The sequence below is a fragment of the Montipora capricornis genome, chromosome 8 (genome assembly GCF_036669925.1).
Source record: "Montipora capricornis isolate CH-2021 chromosome 8, ASM3666992v2, whole genome shotgun sequence".
In the NCBI taxonomy this organism is placed as follows: Eukaryota; Metazoa; Cnidaria; class Anthozoa; order Scleractinia; family Acroporidae; genus Montipora; species Montipora capricornis.
This window is the reverse complement of record NC_090890.1, coordinates 22,408,727-22,428,726: the sequence shown is the minus strand read 5'-3', so window position 1 is coordinate 22,428,726 and position 20,000 is coordinate 22,408,727. Positions and strand designations below refer to the sequence as shown.

The 20,000-nt window shown below is 41.4% G+C and overlaps 2 protein-coding genes across 3 annotated transcripts in view; both read left to right on the top strand.

Annotated features, from left to right (window-relative positions):
• Positions 1-18,069, top strand: part of LOC138059494 (ankyrin repeat and SAM domain-containing protein 1A-like) — a 37,182-nt gene extending 19,113 nt beyond the window's left edge. Inside the window, exons 18-30 of one of the 2 annotated variants that reach the window (XM_068905134.1) lie at positions 984-2,051; positions 3,040-3,112; positions 5,242-5,339; positions 5,439-5,500; positions 5,735-5,924; positions 7,986-8,075; positions 9,047-9,214; positions 10,405-10,497; positions 12,524-12,595; positions 12,846-12,932; positions 13,227-13,364; positions 15,663-15,707; positions 16,082-18,069. In XM_068905134.1, the coding sequence (XP_068761235.1) occupies positions 984-2,051; positions 3,040-3,112; positions 5,242-5,339; positions 5,439-5,500; positions 5,735-5,924; positions 7,986-8,075; positions 9,047-9,214; positions 10,405-10,497; positions 12,524-12,595; positions 12,846-12,932; positions 13,227-13,364; positions 15,663-15,707; positions 16,082-16,132 (2,235 nt within the window). In that variant the 3' untranslated portion in view covers positions 16,133-18,069. Of the gene's footprint in view, positions 1-983; positions 2,052-3,039; positions 3,113-5,241; positions 5,340-5,438; positions 5,501-5,734; positions 5,925-7,985; positions 8,076-9,046; positions 9,215-10,401; positions 10,498-12,523; positions 12,596-12,845; positions 12,933-13,226; positions 13,365-15,662; positions 15,708-16,081 lie in introns of both variants that reach the window. The other variant, XM_068905133.1, reaches the window with a different exon arrangement.
• A 351-nt stretch (positions 18,070-18,420) lies between these two features.
• Positions 18,421-20,000, top strand: part of LOC138060546 (testis-specific serine/threonine-protein kinase 3-like) — a 3,313-nt gene continuing 1,733 nt past the window's right edge. Inside the window, exon 1 of the mRNA XM_068906353.1 lies at positions 18,421-19,018. Within this exon, the coding sequence (XP_068762454.1) occupies positions 18,421-19,018 (598 nt within the window). The remainder of the gene's footprint in view (positions 19,019-20,000) is intronic.

Sequence of the window (20,000 nt, the reverse complement as noted above, 5' to 3'; positions counted from 1 at the left end):
GGGACCTTAAGATCTACGACGGCGACGTCGACGAAAACGTCACCTCAAAATAGAACTTTGCTCTAGTAATAGTCTTTCGCGATTATTCCATCTCGTTCACGTCGTACAATGTGGGCGACGTATCCTAAAAATAAATTGGTACGAGCGGTTTCAGACTGAAAATAGAGAATGAAAGATTCTCTGTTGCATGCTCACGTTGTCGTCAAAACCTAAAATTTAGTGATTTCACGTCGTCGTCACGCAGAGAACCGCAAAAATATGAGCTAAAATCCGTGCTGCACGTGCAGCACGATTATTTATTCGCTTTTAACCAATGATATTATTGTTTTGTGGCGTTTTCGTCGACGTCGTCGTCGTAGATCTTAAGCTCCCTTACGAAACGAGGACGACGACGGCTACGAGGACTTCATTTGAAAATACAAGCTCGCGTTATTCATAGCACTACGAAACTATTTCATGTCGTTTCGCGTTAAAAATGTGTAGTAACTGTCGAGGAATTAAACTGGTATGAGAGAGTTGGTATGAGAGAGAGAACTGAAAATTCATCGTCATGTGCTAACGTCCTCCACAGTACCTTGAATTTGGTTATTTCACGTCGTCATTTAGGAGATGACGGCAAAGAAAATGTACCAAAATGTAAAACGCACGTGCAGAGCGTGCAGAGCCATTGTTTTTGCTCACTAAACCTGTTGTTTTGTAGCGTCGTCGTAGCCGTCGGCGTCGTCGTTTTGTAAGCTCCCTAAGTCCCTATTAACGACGTCAAATCACCAAATGTGAAGTTTTGACGACAACGCGAGCGTACGAATGTGAATCTTACATTTTCTATGTTTACTCGGAAACCGCTCTTATCGTTGTATTATTAGGATACTTCGTCCACGTTGTACGACGTGAACGAGATGGAATAATCGCGATAAGACTTACGATAGTCCAAGATCTTAAAGTTCTTAATGTGTGAAACGCTGTTGTTACCTTAATTTGTTTAGGCGACTCCCCCACGTCCACCTAGGCAATCTGAACCAGCCTTGCGATCTCAAGCAGACGTGCAGTGGATTGAAAAAGAACAAGCACAACCACAGGTGCCACGAAGAAGACAAAATGATTATTCTGAGTGGCCTGCACCTGGTATGGTAAGAGAACCTGTGTCCCCAGTGAAGTCTCCCAAAGCAGACCCTTATGAACAGGTGCGCATTGAGGGCCCTGACAAGAAGGTGCCAAATACCATAGACTGGGAGAGAGTGAGACAGGTGGGTACACAGCGTTATGGTGGAGAATACTGCACGTTATCTCCATCCTCAGTAGGACCCAATCACACATTCAACAGAGAAAGCATTACATCAAGCGAGAGATCCAGCATAACCGAACCGGTCATGACACCGCCATTCTCTCCACCGTCGCCAAGCACTGCTGGGGCCTCCGTTTTTGAAGCACTGGGATCTTTGCAATCTTCCGACATGCCGGCAATTCCAGAGACTGATAAAGATGTCGAGGATCAAAATTCGGCTGGCGAAAAACGAAAAGCTCCGATTCCGAAACCTCGAAAACGTAATTCGCTGAAAGCGGGCATGCCAAAGGTATTACCGCGAAGCGACAGCTTGAATGACAAAGAAGCGGATGTTGCGTCTGAGGAAATTAAAAGATCGCCCACACTTGAAGAAGCCAACCAAGATCCGTTTAGTGTTCGTCCGTTTGTAGAAAACGCAGAAGTTTCTGCGAAGGACGACAGTCTCAAGTCAAGCGACTTTGTTGCATTGCACAAACGTCTTTCTCCATTTTCGTCGCGAGAGGACATCTCCACCTGCGTGAATGCGTCTCAAAACGAACGCGAAGAGCCGGATGGCGCAGAGACTGACAGCGAGGTTACGCCATCGCCATTAATTTACGAGAACGTTTTGTTTAAACGAAGCGACACGACGGAAAATGACGCAAAGAAAATATCATCGCAAGGCGAAAGCGATGATGCGCGAGATGCGTCTGTGGGAAGGCCCGAGTCTTACCGATTGAGCACGTTGTCAGTGGATAGTCCCATGGACGAGATAGAAGAATGGGAAAAGGTATCATAATTAGTAGACTGTAGTTGTAGAGAATTAATGATAGTGAGTGAGGATACAAGGGAAAAATCCGATTGACGACCTTCCGATTACCAGTTAGCTATAGGATGCTCTACTTCTGAGATACAGGAAATTCTTGGGAGTTTAGGGGATTAAACTGGGTTTTGGATACTATTGCGTCCGGCGTACTGCTTGGGCAGGGAAGTTCAAAGGTGGCATTTTCGCATTTGTTTTTTTAAGGAGATTCCTAGCCAGGGTAATGAATGAATAGATGTTGTCAATCGATAACGACTCCGACATATTCGGATTGTACTTGTGTTTGCCGAAATCCCTTGGTTAATTTTACAAATTAGACAAAAGAGAGAAATGATCCTCTCACTTTTATGGACAATTTAAGCAATTGTCTCTTACAGACACCTGAATTTTTCAGGTGGCTCCTAAGGAATTCGAATCCTTGACCTCTGCGATGACGGTTCAATGCTCTATCTCTCTTTCGTGTATAGCCCGCATTTCAAATAAAACAAGGAAAGGAAAGGAACTTTATTTAAGTGTCTAGTCTTCTAGCGCTGGAGCGCTAATTGGGTACACGGTAAACTGAAAAGAACAAATTAACGCAAATCAAATCAAATGTTGGTTTTTGAGGAGAGGGGAAAACCGGAGTACCCGGAGAAAAACCTCTCAGTGCAGAGTAGAGAACCAACAAACTCAACCCGCATATGACGCCGAGTCTGGGAGTCGAACCCGGTGGAGGGGTTCAAAACCCCTCCACTCCACCCACCCACTCGGTAGTTATATCGTTCTCCCCAGTTCGCGTTCGCTTTTTAAAACAAAGATGGTGAAAGTTTGTGCTCGATCCCGACGATCAAACGGAAAAATAGGGGACTGTGAACAGTCTACCTTTACTAGAAAATCGTGTTTCGTCTGACGCGATTCGTACATTGTGGATTGTGGTCGTAGATTAATAACGTGGCACCGACCTTTCTGCTTTCAGATTGAAGCATTCCTATCGTCCATTGGTCAAATTGAGGTACCACAGACTATAGAGAAACAGATAACACAAGCAGGTGTGTTTGCACTAGATTATGTCATGACCAGTGTCACGATTGTCATGATAAGAGCACGGGTTCCTTGCGATCATACTAGGCTGCATAGGGCAAGGCCGAAAGACGACCGTGGACGACGGCAACAAAAATATAACTTAGCTACATGTTATTGCCATAATTTGGTAATTATTCCGTGTCGTTCTGCATGAAAGTGTATTCCAACTTTCCAGAAGTAAAATTGGTATGAATGGTGTGGATCATTTTGGAAACAAACTGAAAATTCATCTTCGTGGGCTTACGTACTCCGCGTAAGCTCAAATTTTATCCTCTAAGCCTGGTTTTCACTTGCGATGCAAGCACAAGAGCAAGCACAACCGCAAGCATAAGAGAGCTTTTTGACCGTGAAAACGGAGTCAACGCAAAGTATATGCGCAAGTACAAGCACAACAAGCACAAGGATCAAACGTTTTCCTTTATCTTGTGCTTGCACTTATGCTTGCGTTAATTCGCTTGCGTTGTGTGAAATTTTCACTCGTTCGAGATCCCCGCGTCCGAGCAATTGAACAGAATGGCGGATGCCGTGGTTGATTTTGATGCCTATGTTGACGTTGGTTTTCACTAGCAAAAGCTTCTTCTTCTTCTTCTTCTTCTTCTTCTTCTTCTTCTTCTTCTTCTTCTTCTTCTTCTCCTCCTCCTCCTCCTCCTCCTCCTCCTCCTCCTTCTTCTTCTCTTCTTGTTCTTGTTCTTCTTCCTTTTCCTCTTCCTCTTCCTCTTCTTCTTCTTCTTCTTCTTCTTTTTCTTCTTCTTCTTCTTCTTCTTCTTCTTCTTCTTCTTCTTCTTCTTCTTCTTCTTCTTCTTCTTCTTCTTCTTCATCTTCTTCTTCTTCTTCTGGAAAGTGTGAACACACATTCCAAGAATAAAATTGGTGAGAACGGTGTGGATATTTAGAGAGAAAATTGAAAATTCGTCGTCAGATGTCCTCGTCCTCCACGTGACCTCAAATCTGATCATTTCACGTCGTTGTCAAGACGAGAACGGCAAAGAAATATATCAAATGTAAAACGCACATACAGGGCTTGCAGAACAACTTGTTTTTGCTATTGAAACCTATTGTTATGTGACGTTCTCGTAACCGTCTTCGTCGTCCTTGCTTAAGGTCCCTATTAAGCTCCCTAATGTGCTAGTTTGGTGGCGTAGCGTGTATTGCTGGCCTTTGCTTTCGCGATTGTCTGTCCTGTTTTTCTTTTCTCTCCGAAACGACAGAAAACGTTTTGCACAGTAAAAGTAGAAAAGAGCTCATTTCCCGGAGAACCAGACTGAAGTTCAAACATGGTCATGATCGTGACGTTAAGGGGGACGGTGACGTCTTTAAAAAGTCGAGACTAAAGAGGCGATGCTGAGGCACTCTCTATTCTCGGGTTTCACATGACGTCACGGCGGCCATGTTGGTGTCCCGACCCTTAATCCTCCGGGAATTGAACTCTATTGTTATGGATCCTCTGTCATTAGGAAGCTTAAGATCTACGACGACGACGTCGAGGACAACGCCGCAAAACAGTGATATCATTGGTTAAAAGAGCATAAATAATCGTCCTGCACGTGCGGCACGGATTATTGCTCATATTTTTGCGGTTCTCTGCATGACGACGACGTGAAATCAACAAATTTAAGGTTTTAACGACAACGCGAGCATACAAGATTTTCACTCTGAAATCGCACGTACCAATTTATTTTTAGGATACTTCGTCCATATTGTAGGACGTGAACGAGATGGAATAATCGCGAAAGACTTATAATAGAGCAAAGTTTTATTTTGAGGTGACGTTTTCGTTGACGTCGCCGTCACAGATCTTAAGGCCCCTATTGTTATGCAAAACGTTCTCTTGTGTTTTCGTTGAAAAACACGGCTGTTGATCACGTGAGTGAAACCCAGGAATTAGCAATAGAGTTTGACAGACGAGGGGGCACACCTTAATTAGTGGGAAGTTTCGCCATAAAAGATATGTCTAAGAACAATGGACTCCTAAAATTTGCAATGTTCTAAAATCATCTTTCACCGTGTGACAGTTTGGCTTAGTTAAAGTGGGCGTGACATGGCTGTGCGAGTTGTTGTTGTTTTAATTAGCGTGACTACGCATGTTGTGTTACAGGTATGGCAGACTCTGTACCCGGTTGGCTCAAAGCTCTTGACCTCGGCCAATACGAATCCTCCATGATGGCGAACGGTTTTGATGACATACATTTCTTGGTGAGTCTTCCTGAAGCTTTGAGTTAAAACTTTGTTAGCTATCAGTAACGTTTGACTAAGATGATTGTATTAATAAAGATATCATCTCTTTTGCCATAGAATGGAGTCATTGAAGATGACGATCTGCTGCAGATAGGAATAGTAGACTTTTCGCATAGAAGGTAGTAATAATAATAGTCTCTTGTTAGCTCAAGACGAAAATACAATGAAAGACATTACAAAAATAGGAAGACAACTAAAAAAGAACAATGGAACGCTAAAATAAGGTTAAAAGAAAGTTCGAGCTGGGGAGGGAAGTTAACCTAATTGGTTTTTTAGTTAAGGTAGAGTGCAAAGTTTTTAAAATCACTAACTGTTTACTTAAACTTAATTCCTTTAATTAATATTCTTCATAGGACAATCATGGAAGCTCTGAAGTTTCTACCAGCCTGTCCGCGACTTAGCGACCTAGACACCACCAAGCCCGACAGTTTAAAACACTGGTTGGAGCTGATCTGTCTGTCGGAATACTTCGATGTGTTTTATCACAACGGTTTTAATTCTATGGAAAGACTACATATGCTGTGGGAGGTGGAACTAACCTCGGTGAGTTACTGGCTTGCTCTGACACAGTGCTCGTTGCGCATGGCAAGGTACTGGTACAGGGTACAGATTAAATCCTGCATTTTGCCATTGAAAAGAGTCCAAACCCAAATGTTTATCACTACTGGGCAGACGTTTCCCTCGCTGAGGCATTTTTCCGTTTTTGTGGTAGTACACTACACACTATGTCACCAGGCTGTAAGAGTGTAAGAGCATAAGTGTGTAAGTCCGTGGTGACAATTAGGCCCGCAGCGCGCGCACAACTCACGAACATAAACAGGTCTGTTGGAAGCGGAAAAGTTTCAACAAAATAAAACCCAAAATCGGCAAGAATTTGTGACGCTGATGAATAACAAAGCAGCTGCTATAATTGCCTGGTGATAAATAACCTCGTCTAGGAGAGTAAATTTTTGACTTTGCAGAAACAGTGGTCAACCTCAAGAGTTGGGCGATTGTGATCTTTGTGTTGAATTCGCACATTTCTTGGCAATCTTTTAAAACTTTTTTTTTTAACTAACTAAAAAAATCCAAAAACCCGGTGTCTTGCCATCATTTTTACACATGTGTCCTTTGTTTCGCGAGGAACATGCAAGGTAACTTGATCACGGCACCCGCTGAATTCCTCGTCACTTTCGATTTTGCGATTTACTTGTGCAGCCAAAATAACAGTACAAAAATTGAACGTAGCGAAAATCTCCCGAAATGTTTTTCGCTGATGGTAACTTTTTATATTTTCGGTTCAAAATTTAAGTTTTCATGTCGCAAATTTTTTTGCTTATGGCAAAATATTTTATTCTCGATCGACACTTCCTGAAAACTTCCTTCCTGAAAACTTCTTCCTAAAAGCTGTATATCAATGTTTATTTACTTTTGCATCAATATTTGTTTAACAAATTCTGTACCTTGCTTAGTCCGCATTTTTGAGCGTTAAAATAGAATTTTTGGTCGTATGTTTCTGACGGCAAGTCGTATATTTTGAGGTCACCCATCCAAATACTAACCCCGCCGGACAGGGATTATCGTCAGTGAACTTTTGCCTCAGAAAGCTGTCAGACGCTAAGAGTGCACGCTTAAACTTGTGGTGAAAAAGAAGTTGTAAGGGAAGTTGAAAATGATCAGCATGTCAGCCTCGAAGCCAATGTTTCTCGATTTCCTTTTATTTTCTTCAATCTTTCTGGGTTTAATATTTTACTAGTAACCACATGTCTTCTGAGGGCGTTATTTACCTAAATCATCTACCATAACACTATAATGATATACGGTACCAAAACAATATCGTGTACTATTAGAGCTACATATTATGCAAAGATAAGTTAAATCTCCTGGAAGACAAAACGCAGCTCAGTTGACAATTATACAGCGCTGTGTTACTGCACTATCACACGTACGCAATGCGTACTTATTTGTTTTTTCTTTTTAAACAAAATGAGGTGGATAGGGATATGTCAGACAGGAGTTCAAACAAAGTCAAATCCAGGTTCTCTTTCTTATCCTCCCTTGTCATCTAGAGAGGAACCTGGAAAAGGAAAGAAAAGGAACTTTATTTAAGTGTCTAGTCGTTCTAGCGCTGGAGCACTAATTGGGGACACTGTAAACTGAAATTAACAATTAACGCAAATCAATTCAAATGTTGGTTTTTGAGGAGAGGGGAAACCGGAGTAACTGGAGAAAACCTCTCTGTGCAGAGTAGAGAACCGACAAACTCAACCCACATATGACGCCGAGTCTGGGAATCGAACCCGGGTCACATTGGTAGGAGGCGAGTACTCTCACCACCGCGCCATGGGTGCAAAGACCTAAGACAGAAATTAGTTCGAGCCGAGTGAGCGAGCGAGCGAGCGAGCGAGCTCTCTCCACGTCCAGCATTGCGGAAGAAATAGCTGCAATCCTCCAGCATTTTGAAGAAGAACAACTGATCACCGTAAGCCAAACACTTTTCTCCGGTTATAGGCTCTCGCGAAAGCGAAAGCGAAGTGAGACAACTGGTTACAGCTGTCTGCCACGTGGTAATAACAATCAGCATGTTGAGCTGTACTCAAACGACAATTTTGATTGGATTGTTAGGTCTTGGAGGTTAATTCGCTTGGCCACCGGAAGAGAATTCTTGCGTCACTAAAGGAAGATGTCAAAGAATCCCAGAAGGAACAACCGGAAGTAAGTGTGTCAAACCGGAAGAAATGTTTTAACAATGAAAACGTTCGCTGGCTGAAAATTCAAAACAGAACACGAGCCTTGGTTCTCAGTATATCAAAGCGTAATCTCCAGCGTTTAATATGTGGAAGATATATTCCCCCGCATTAACCTCCAATGCAAGCTAGTTCCACTCCAATACTGAGAATACGAATATGGCCTTTTTGACTATAGATCTATAACAATTATCAATAATTAAAATAATTTGCTCCAATCTACATTGTGATCTACATTGTGATTAGTCGTTGCTAAACACTGATTCGATCTAGTGTCATTCATAAACCGATCAAAGTCTCGAAACCTGAAACGCTGTGCCTATTGATCTTGAGTACCAATAACAGTGTTAAGACAGCACTGGGATACTACTAATACAATAACAGTACTAACACAGTGCTTGAAAAGACGTTTTTGAGCCCTGACGGTCTTCAATCGGAAATGAGCGGTTTTTCCTTCTTTAACTTGTCTTGACGCTACCATATTTCCATTGCTAAATATCTTTTAACTCTTAGCGACGATTATTTTAAAAATCTGGGAGAGATAACTGTCCAGACATGCGAAATGTCCACTTCCGGTTTTCGTCTTTGCTGTGGCTCAGAAACGGCTCGAGTTTAATGAGCTTCTTATTGCTGTCTCTGGATTATTTAATGCTTGCATGTTTTTATCTGACGAGTGTCACGCAAACAATCCAAAATTTCCGATGTAGACGAATGCTCGTACATCGCTTGGTCTCCTTTCAAAAGTACGTTGCCCACATCCATTTAAACAACTAGATGGAGATAGTTATTGTGGATTAAAGTTAAAGTTCTCTCTAATGTAACCACACTTAAGCCTAACCCTAGCCTAACCCTAGCCTAACCCTAATTCTAGACCAGACCTCAATACGCCGACCCTAAGGTCATGGAATCCTTTCCACTTTTTCTTCTATATGCTTTCAGGTCCCCAATCTCGAGGTGAGCAGTGCCCATATTCAAGAGCAGTTGGCCGAGCTCAAGATGTATTTTCCGGATGAAAAACCGGCACAGCCATCTGTACCAACACCGCCAAGGAGAACTTCAAAAGACTTGGTTGCTGCTGCGGAACAAATGATGGCGAACGCCAAAGAGGTATTTCACTCTTCTGTTTTTTTTCCGTGGCCGAGGTTATGCTGTGAAGTGAAGTCTTTATTTTATGAGCGTGACACGTAAAAACCAAAGGCTAGTGAATTTGTAGCCCTCAATCAGGCCAGACCACAACACTGGGAATTCCGTGCCCTTCTCGTTTTGATCAGTGTGTGGGATCTTTAACGTCCCACAGAGTTTTATGTACAAGGTTTGAGAGAATGGCCTTACGGTTCATAGTTCTTATATCCGAGAAGACTTAAAAAGTCTAACCATTTTCGGATGTAATTACTAAAGGCAGCATTTTCTCCTCATTTATTTCTAAGACCCTTAGTGTTGGTCCGGCCGGAGTAAATAATACTAATAAACAAATTTTAAAAGCAGTACGTTAAACTACAGTATTTACAAAATAAATTTTACATCCCCAAACATAATTGTCCAATGATTTTTAAGGCGCTCCTTTGGAAGACAGGTATAGTCTCGGCGTTTACAGCAGGTATTGGGAAACTATGCCATAAGGGGATAATACGAGGAAAGAAGGAAAATGTATGTGCATTAGTGTAAGCAAGGGTGTGTCTAAACTTGAAGGGATCATGGTTGGAGCGAGTGGCACCATAGGCTTAAGTCTCATTTACAATAGCAAGTTTTCCTTGACAAATCCACTTGTCAAGGAAAACTTGCCGACTGTACACAAACGCAAGTTTTCCTTGAAAAGGTTTTCCTTGACAAGTTTTCCTTCGTAGTGTAAAATTTTCCTTGACAAGTGCACTTGCAAAGTAATTTACACTAGCAAATATCGTCCTTGACAAGTGTCCCTTTTCCGCTTACACTGCCAAGGAAAACTTGCTAGTGTAAATGAGGCTTAAGTTCACAGATGATGGGAATGTTAGGTGGGTGAGCCTGTGTACAGGTTTTAAGTTCATAGTTGCAGCACTAAGGTGACGACGAACTTCAAGGGTGTCTCAACAAAGCGACTGCTGCCTAGAAGTGAAACCAGAGAAACGTGGGTAATTTTAAGTTTCTCTGTTGTGAAAGCTTCGGTATTCTCTTGTGAGGTAATATCTTGACCTTCGTCTGAAGTCGAATTTGAGCGTTCCGTTGTCATTGCAGACCAGTTTAAGTTTATCGTGTGAACCTTGCAATTTTTCAGGACCTTAGATCATTTAGATTGATACCTTAGTACTGTTTTTCAGCAGGTGGCCAAAAAAGCAGCCAAAGAAAGGGCTTGCAAGAAGTGGAAACATGAGTCGACAGTGCTGATAAAAGGCAGCGTCAATTATACAACTCTCGTGAGTAACCTTAATAAAACTAACATTTGGACTCCATGCAAGTAGAACACCACCGCGGAAGTTTTCGTAGCCGGCTGATGGTGACGTAATTTCAACCTGACGACGAGGCCTAGGACTGGGACTGAATTCCAGGTCCGCACTTAAAGTTTAGTCTGAGAGCAATCCGAGGACTGGTATTTCAAGGGACAGCTTCACGGTTTTGCGCATGTCCAAGCTTTAGCGCTAGCAGTTGTAAAGTTTACGGTTTCTTACTGAACCAGATGATGTTAATTAAACACAGAGAGTATAAAAGCAAATACACTGAATAACTAAGGCCCAAATTTGGTGGAAGACACTGCGGGTTTACACAGGAAATATCGAATTTAGTTTTGATCTCGAATTTATTGTACCGGTCGAAAATTTATTCTACGCACGAGTTGTCGTAACGCACGAGTAATCTATTCGCGTGCAGTAGGTTCATAACACAAAGGAAATGATTACAAAAGAAATTCCAATGAGTAATCAATTACTATGGGATTGTTTCCGTTTCCTGCATCAGTGCTTTCGATTGTTTCGATAACAATGGAATTAAATGGGCTGACGAGACTGTTTGCCCATGGGCAGAGACGTGAAACTCTCCCTTTGACGCCAGGAATTAAAATCGAATCAAGTCGAAAATGATGACTTTTGAGAAGTGGTGAGAAGGGGTTCGTTATTTTCAAAGCCAGCACTTAAATTTACAATCTAACACATCTTTCATAAATCAGGCGTGCAACTTTTGAGAACATCGGTTCGGTCTTTTGATTGGTCAAGTCTATACCAAGTCCTTGGTCTTGGAAGGATTTGTTCCGGGTCGTTTCCTTCTCTAGTTTCCACACATATCCATCCAAGCTCCACCTTTTTTTGTTTTTTAAAGTAAGTGAGAGTGCTCAATACTTGAAAGGTAGCCTAAATTTCTGCCGTCTCTTAATTCTGATTACTTTCTCTCCGAAGTGCGAGGGAGCTGACAGTAACAGTTAAAAAATACTTAGCAATATAACGGTGGTAGTGTCACTCAAGACAACGTACAAAGGAAAACCCATCACTTCCGGTTGCCGTCCTCATTCTAAGGACGTCGCGTGCTTATGCTCCCTTATAACGACGACGACGACAGCAGCAGCGGTGACGCCTTTAAAAACTAGGTTTTGATTGATAAGCAAAGAAAGCGTGGTGCTCTCGTGTTGTAGTACATTTCTTTCCCTTCCTCTGCAAAACAATCTAGAGTTGCCACGTTTTGGTGACAAGGTGAGAATAAAAACGCCATTCCCTTTTTCTCTATTTTTCAGTGGCGTTCCTAACAATTCAGGTTACATCAAAATTTGGTTTTATTAAACTGGCGTTTCGTCTCGTTCTGACGAAGGGCTAACGCTTGAAACGTGAGCTCACAAATCTTCAGTGTTTCGGTGGTTGTCGAAGTACCAATTCGTTTCGAAGCGCACAGTCGTTTTTAGAAATTCCTTCATTTGTCAGTTGCACTTACGTTCAAAAAATGATGCAAATGATTAGATGCAAGCCCAATGTTGATATCCAATACGAAGGGTCCCTTGAAGTCTAAGCATTTCCAGCTCCAAAATCCCCACAGGAGATGGTGCTAGAAAGTATCCTGCGAGCAGCTGGTTTCTCCTACGCTTCCCGAGAGAGAAACCAATGCGAGCAACCGTTTGATTTTCCATTGAGCATGTGCGAAATACGTCACAGCCCACGTGATGTATTTGACGTCAATTCGTCTTATTTCGCGGGAAATCACTACACAGCAGGCTCGTCCAAACGCAGCAGTTACGTAGCTGAACGCACGCGCAAGCACCAAAACAAGTTTACTAACTCGTTTTACCGGGTTAAATTTATTTTATTCGTCCTTGGCGCTGGACGGCGGCACACTCAAAGAGACTAACGGTTGCTCGCAGTGGTTTCTCTCTCGGCAAGCGAAGGAGAAACCAACTGCTCGCAGGGTAGCTAGAAAGCAGAACGAGGCCTAAATTGTGTATTGACATATTTCTAACTTTTTCAGTACCTTGGGTCTCATGCGGTCAAGACCATCACTGGATTAGAGTCTACGATCGACGCTTGCCGGAAAATGAGGGTAAACTTACTGCAATTGCTGTGGAATTTCCTTGAGTGATAGTATCCAGGTGATCTGGTGACGTAATTTGGAGGACAGGGAAGAACCGACGAGATCTAACTTCGCCTCTGTCATGTTGAATTCGAAAATAACATGCAAGGCCGCGCGCGGTTGTGGGATACGGGGTTAAAATGTTTCTCCCCAGTCCTCCGAATTATGTCACCAGATCACCTGGATGTTGCTGAGCTGACATTTGCATTATTTTATTCAGCTATCCACAGAAAAGCTACAAAAGATTCCATCGGTGATTTTGTCAGTGTCCGTAAGAGGAATCAAGTTTATCGATGCTAGGTCCAAGGTATGTTTAGTTCGTAGGGTATTGCAGGTTCGCAGGGTACTGTAAAGTATATAAATTTATTATATACCCAGCAGAATATCGCGTTTCTGATTGGTCAATCACGAATGCCAAAATAGGTTATAGAGTGCAATACGGAGGTTGCTATGGAAACACAGCGATGAAGTAATTTTGTTGAGTATATAATAAATAACTTCAAAAACATCACTCGTGCCCATAAATCACGAAATGCTCTCGCCTTCATGCGATTTCCTATTTATGTATACACTGCTGATTGTTTTTTTCCCTTCTTATTAGATTATGGTCAGCAACCATGACATGAGAAACATATCCTACATCACTCAGGACCCAGAGGACAGAAGAGTGTTCGCGTACATAGCAAAGGATGCCAAAACCGACAAGCATTATTGTCACGTGTTCAAAATGGATGCCAGTGTAAGTCCTAATCGTTTAATGTTACTTACTGGGCGTTTGCCATGCGAATAAAAGTTTCGAAAGTTCCGTTCGAAGTCAAATGGTCTCAAATGGAACGGTATATTTCGGTTCTGTCCAACCGGGAAATTTAGGACTCAATGTCCGCGTTCCATTACGAGCAAGTCTACTTGGCACATTCCTTTGGCTCGAAAATTATCAAAACGCGAGATGGCCTGGGTTTCTGCAACCGGAATGTATCATGCCATCCCAAAATTGGAAATGTAGTTCAGAAAATCCAGTTGGAACGGAATGCTCGTAATAGCAGGGATTTCCCTGTTATGGTATTCTGCAAAGCCAGAGTTTCTCGAAAAGAGGGGATTCAAATCAAAATGGTGGCTTAATCAGTACTTCCCAAGAAAGACCAGCTTCAAATTACTTACAATTTATCGGTGGTTGACGTATTTGAGTACTGACAAACTCAACCGTTAGAGTAAATCTCAATGCAAGCGCTGGCTACGTTGCTCAATTTTCAGTAAAATTCGCCAACAGAAATGCACTATTCAGGTCACATACATGGTTTGTAAAGAGTGATAAAGTTCAACTGTCTGAAAGCACAGGGAGGGTTTGAAAGGGTAGCAGGGAACAGCTGGAGATGATGAATGAATTAATACAATAATTAAATGAATTATGTACAACCACATGTATTGAACTTTGAAAGAAGATGAAAGAGACAAATACAACACCAAACACATTTTACTTAATTATTACTTCATTACTTCATTTAGCACTGCCTCTTTATTTTCCAGCTATTCAGAACATTACCGTACAGATATTGAAAACTGGACTCTGGACACTGATTACAACAAGCATCACATTACACTTAGTTTTTCCTCCCTTTGCACCTTATCCTTCTTTGCTTCCACCCAAACAACAGCGCAGTCCTTACTTTGCAAACTATCTGTACTAAATTCCTTCACTTCAGTGCGCCGAACAACTTTATCTTGAACTTAAAGTGCAGTCGGGAATATTGAGGCTTGCTAAGACTTCATCGGATGTTTCATCATCTACAATACTTGACCAAATATGATCTTTCGCAGTACATGTTTAAGTTGTTTGAATTCCAAAGTTGAAACAGATCAGTAAATCTACTGGTTGGCCAAGAACATCACTAACAACTTTAACTTTAAAATCCAATTGTTTCACTGAAAATGTGTAGGTCAATAGACCAATTTCGATATATTAAAATTCATTCCGAAACAAAAGACATCATCTCGAGGCTCTGGGGAATAAACTCATACAAATCCTTATATTTATTCCCCAGAGCCTCGAGATGATGCGTTTTGTTTCTGACTGCATTTTAATATATCGAAATTGGTCTATTTAAGGACATTGCCCGAAAATGAGAGAAATATTCAATATCCGACGACAACCTCAGTACAAACATTCAATAATTCCCAAGACAATACCTGATTTCTCTTGAGAGCACACGCCAATGCAACTTTGCTGCATGCACGCTTTTCTAACACATCGGCGATACTGCTACAGAGTATTCATTTCCCAAGTTGTTTCTTCGGCTCGAGATTGTAAAGGCCCATACAAAACTGCCGCTCATGTTGTAAACATTACTTGTTGTTGAAGAAGGTGTCAAAAAGTGAAAAAGATAGGAAACTGGATCCAGTCGTGCCGAAATTTCCGATCGTATCGGTTGTAATGGGGAAAGAACCCCCTCCCGGGGGGGGGGGGGTCTCCCATATAAAAGGGGGAGGGATGCTCGTCGTCTCGCTTGGGGTGTAAATTTTGGATTTTGGTCTCTTAAGGTGTTCTGGGCAAAACGGGCATCACATTGGTCTCCTTTAGGGGTTTAATTTAAAATTTCCAACGAGCATCCCGCCCTTTTTATATGGGAGTTCCCCCCCCCCCTCCACCCCCCCGGGAGAAAGAAGAACCACATCTAGCCCTGTGCATACCTTTTGGTGGAATCAGCTGTACCATTTAGATTTGGAACGGAAATTTTCGTATCCTGCGAACGTATTGACCGTCGGAAATACGTCTGCGTTCGCAGGCTATTTTCGGAATTTGTTGTGAAATGGTGAAGGCCACATTATTTTCCTGATTTCCTCTTCTTCGCGCTATAAGGGGAGGGAAAAGAGAGAGGCAGAGGGAGTGCTGAATGAAAGTGGACTGGGAACGCTCTACCTCCCTCACCTTCTCCTCCCCCCCCCCCCCCTCCTTTTAGCGCTTGTTACGCAGGCTACATTTTAAGTATGTATATTTAGGCTTAGTTAATATAATTCTCTTTGTTATGCTTTTTTTCCGAAGGCAACTTCAGATGAGGTAACGATGACGATAGGACAAGCGTTCGAGGTAATAATAAAAAAGTTTTTTTTTTCCTTTATGACAACGTTGTTTCAAGGGTATCTATTTCATCCCGTTCGTTGGAGTGAGAAACGAGAGGGGATTTTGGAGGCTGAAAAAATAAAAGGGACATAGTCGATGAGGTAAGCGGGGATCAAAGCTAGAAATTGCGAATCCTTAGTTTTGGGTTTATACCCTAAAAATATCAAACCTTAGTAAGGTTTAAACCTTCGGAAGGTTGCAAGCAAATTTCAAACAGTATTTTCTCAATTTTTTTTTCCGAAGTAGTTTTGTGCTGAAAAAGGTTATCATGAACTAACCTACTGACTTACTTATCACTTTTGTTCAAAAATTTTGTTTCTTTGTTTGTTTTTGTTTTGCAGTTGGCTTTCAGTCAGTTTGTGCAAGCTCAGAGTCGTCGTCCAAAGCAGTGACCAAAGATTTACGTCAAAAATGGTCGCCTGGCAACCGGGAAGGTTGCGAAGACGTAGCTACTTAAAGTGGTACTATGATCAAAAAACCATTTCCTTTTTTTCTTCTGATTTTGAAAGCGTGTTCGCCTAACACCTAACTGGCAAAATTTTGAGCTTTGAGTTTTATCCAAAGGCTGTTTATTTTGAGTGTAAGTTTTGGATTTCATGGTCCGCCATGACTCACGTTCAAAACTGGCCGATTGAACCTCAGAGGGTTGGATCTAGAGAAAATGACGTCATTTACTCACTAGCTTAAAATTTCAGCGTGTAAACGCAATTTATTATATATGCAAAACACGGGTTGAAAAGTCTGAAAGCCCGAAACTCCCGCGCTGCATATTAATCAGGCTGCGTACACACGCATTGCATTCTTAAACTAGTGAGTGTTTGACGTCATTTTCTCCTCGACCCAGCTCTCTCAAGATTTTGAAGTTAGTAATGGCGGACCAATAAATAAGAAAATTTCAGCTAAAATAAACAGGTGTCTTTTTAAAACCAGAACTTAAAACTTGGGTGAGTTAGTGTTTAGTTAACATAGTTTTGAAATCCAAAGGAAAAACAAAATTTTTTTTTGGTCGTAGTACCACTGTAAAGGAAGGCTTTCAGCTTCAAGTTTAAATATGTGCAGACGAATGAGACCAAACAGACTTTGAACCATGGAATGATTCGATTTTTAGTCTGAGAAAAGGCCAGACTTCATTTAGTCTTCTTTGGACGAAAATATTGCATTAATCCTTTTTTCTCTAAAATCAGGTGTGGCCGAGTTTCTAAAAGTAGAAAAGTAAGCCATGAATTTTGGTCACCTTAAATCTCTTTTCGCATCCTTTTCATTAGCCAATATCATAAATACCATAATACTCTTTGTTTGTCCCTCCAAAAAATTTTTATAAGCATTGTTTTTATTTTCTCATGGGACTTACAATGGTCCCAAGAGAACTGGAAACAATGCTTAAGTGAAATTTTGGAGGGACAAACGAAGAGTCTTATGGTATTTTTTATGTTGGCTAATAGACCACTTTGGCAGCGATGCCTAGAGACACAAACAAAGGAAACTGAATGAACATGTTTATTCATTTCTTTTGTTTGTGTCCTCTAAGCCTCACTATCAAATTGAATTTGAATATATCGAAAGTGGTCTATTGACTTGATTGGGTCGGCAAAACACAAAGGCAAGGAGAGGCAAAACTCTATGCGACGATTGTAGCCACTCCGGCATTACCCACCAATAGAGACTCGGCAAACGTCCAAAAACCGATCATAAGTGTATATACCACACGCGCGCTGATTGGCTGACTGGGAGGTGATTACGTAAGTACTATTCACCTCCGAGTCGCCGTTGTAGGAGACCTTGGTTGAAATTTTCGTCCACATTTTGCAAGAATAAAGTAGTTTTCCGGTTCGCTTTTTATTAAACGTGTGTGGTATACACTGAAACGATTATTCACCTCCACTTTGGTGAATAATTGTTAATTATTTAGTCTTGACCACGGCTTTCAGTTGGCGCATTTTAGGAGACCGAGGGGTAGTCATTCAGGACGGGACGAAGAAATGGCGAACTATATTTGGACGTTGTCCTGTCCCAACTGACTGGCCATGGGTCCTATCAAATGTACTTACCGTCGACTTTAGTTCGTATTTTTTCTACGATGAAATGATTTTGAAATTTGATAAACTTGATCATGGAGAAATTGACTTTTTTCAAAACTCCATGGAGTGAAAATCCTCAGATATATTTTGTTTAGATAGAAAATAATAAGAATTGAAATAGAATTTGCATTGCCGGCAAGTTTGAAGGCAATTCTTCGTGTGAGTGCCGATTATTTTTCGGAGACGAGAGCCATTAAAATTTATTTTTGTATATTTATACAGAGTTCAATAAAAGTGCCCTTAGTACACTATTTATGGAGTAAAAATATCGCGGTGTTGTATATGGAGAGAGCAGTTTCGCCAAGTCGAGAGAAACGACTTTTTCCCAGCCTGGTACATTTCCCTGGCCTGGTACATTTGCATTCAAATGAAATTTCAGTCAGAGCTTTTTCGTTCTCGCGAGCCAGAATAACGAAAAAATTAACAAGTGGTGCATTGTAAAAGGAGAAATCGTTGAACAAGATAGCGCGCGAAAATACGCGATCATGGAAGTGTTTGTTACATCATAAGTAATTGTGACGCAACAAATGGAAAACATTTCACCAAAGAGCTATTTAACTTGTTTAAGTGGTAATTAGCTTTAAGGGGCGCTAATATCTTCAATGTCTGCTATAACGCGCTTTTTCTCCCATGTTATGTCCAAGCAATCTTTCAACGGACGATTTCTCAAGCAAAACGGCTATGAGCTTCTAGATGAACAGCCTCTTGGAGAAGGATCGTATGCAAAAGTGAAACGCGCGTATTCAAGAAAACTCAAGCTGCATGTAGCAGTGAAAATAGTAGATCGCAAAAAGGCTCCTAATGATTTTTTGACGAGATTTTTACCCCGCGAACTTAGCATCATCCAGAATCTTCAACACCCGCACATAATTCACATTTACGACGTCATGGACGTAGGAGACAAAGTATTTGTTGTCATGGATATTGCCACTGGGGGAGATCTCCTTAGCTATGTAAAAGCAAGAGGATTCGTGAAAGAAAATCTCAGTAGAAAAATATTCCTCCAGTTGTTGCAAGCGATAAAACATTGCCACAGAAATGGAGTGCTGCATCGTGACTTGAAATGTGAAAACATTCTTTTGGATGAAGGAAGCAATGTCAAAATTACTGACTTTGGGTTTGCCAAGTATTTTAACAAATCGGAACTTTGCAAGACATTTTGTGGTTCAGCGGCTTATGCGGCGTACGAGATTCTTAGAGGTGATTGAACTCTTCCGTTGTTTAATTTAAAATCCCAAACAATTTAAGTAGACCAAGGCGGTTCTTATAAGCTTCGTTTTGTTTTAAAACAATATTTGTTTTTAATTGTGTCCTCTCGTTTGCGTGTTTCCTAATTCTTAGGAAATGCGCCCAATCTTGACCTCCAGCGGCCAGGGAGTTTGACACCAAAGGCCAAACATTGGCATCAATGACAGCTTCCCCTTAATTAATCTCACCGAACAACTTGTTACTTTGTTTTATGCGAGACGAGGCATTTTATTCACTGTGCTTTCTTTAAAGGAACTATGTCATCCAACGCGCATGCATGCGCGAGTTGGTCAGAAAACCTTTTGAAATGTCGCCTCGAATTTTCAAATTCCATCGAAGAGTTCGGATGGCTTATTTTATCTGTTTGAATAGCGTTTTTTGAATTCGAAAAATTTAACACAAGAACGTGAAAGCTTGCCTCTGAACAGTAAGCGTGTGGTCGGCTTTATGCTACTAATGGCTGAAAAGCAAAACATTGGCAATGAGCTCAATGTCCATACCCATGTGCCCCAGCTGACATAGTCCCTTTAAGCTTAACTAGTGGTCTCTGAGTTCGCTTACCTTCTTGCCGTTGTGCCGAATTCTATTTAAAAGAAATATTGTATAACCTTTTTATTCGGAAATTCCATCCGACAATGGTGCCTTGAGGAACTCTCCTCTCATTCCGGATCGCGCAAACCAACCTCAATTGATCACTTAGCCCCATCACTTTTGTGATTCAATCTCTTTTCTGTTTTAGAATTTGTCGCTGCGAACAAATGATTGGCTACCGTAAAAAGCAAAACCGTTCATTGAAAGTTGAATTTCATGTTTACGAAAGGCGCAGTAAATTTAATCGATTTGCCGATACCCTAAGCTAAGGTGTAGTCTCCAGCCCAGGACTTTAGCGCGGTTCTTAGATTGGGGATATCAACTTTTAAGGGAAAATCAGCAA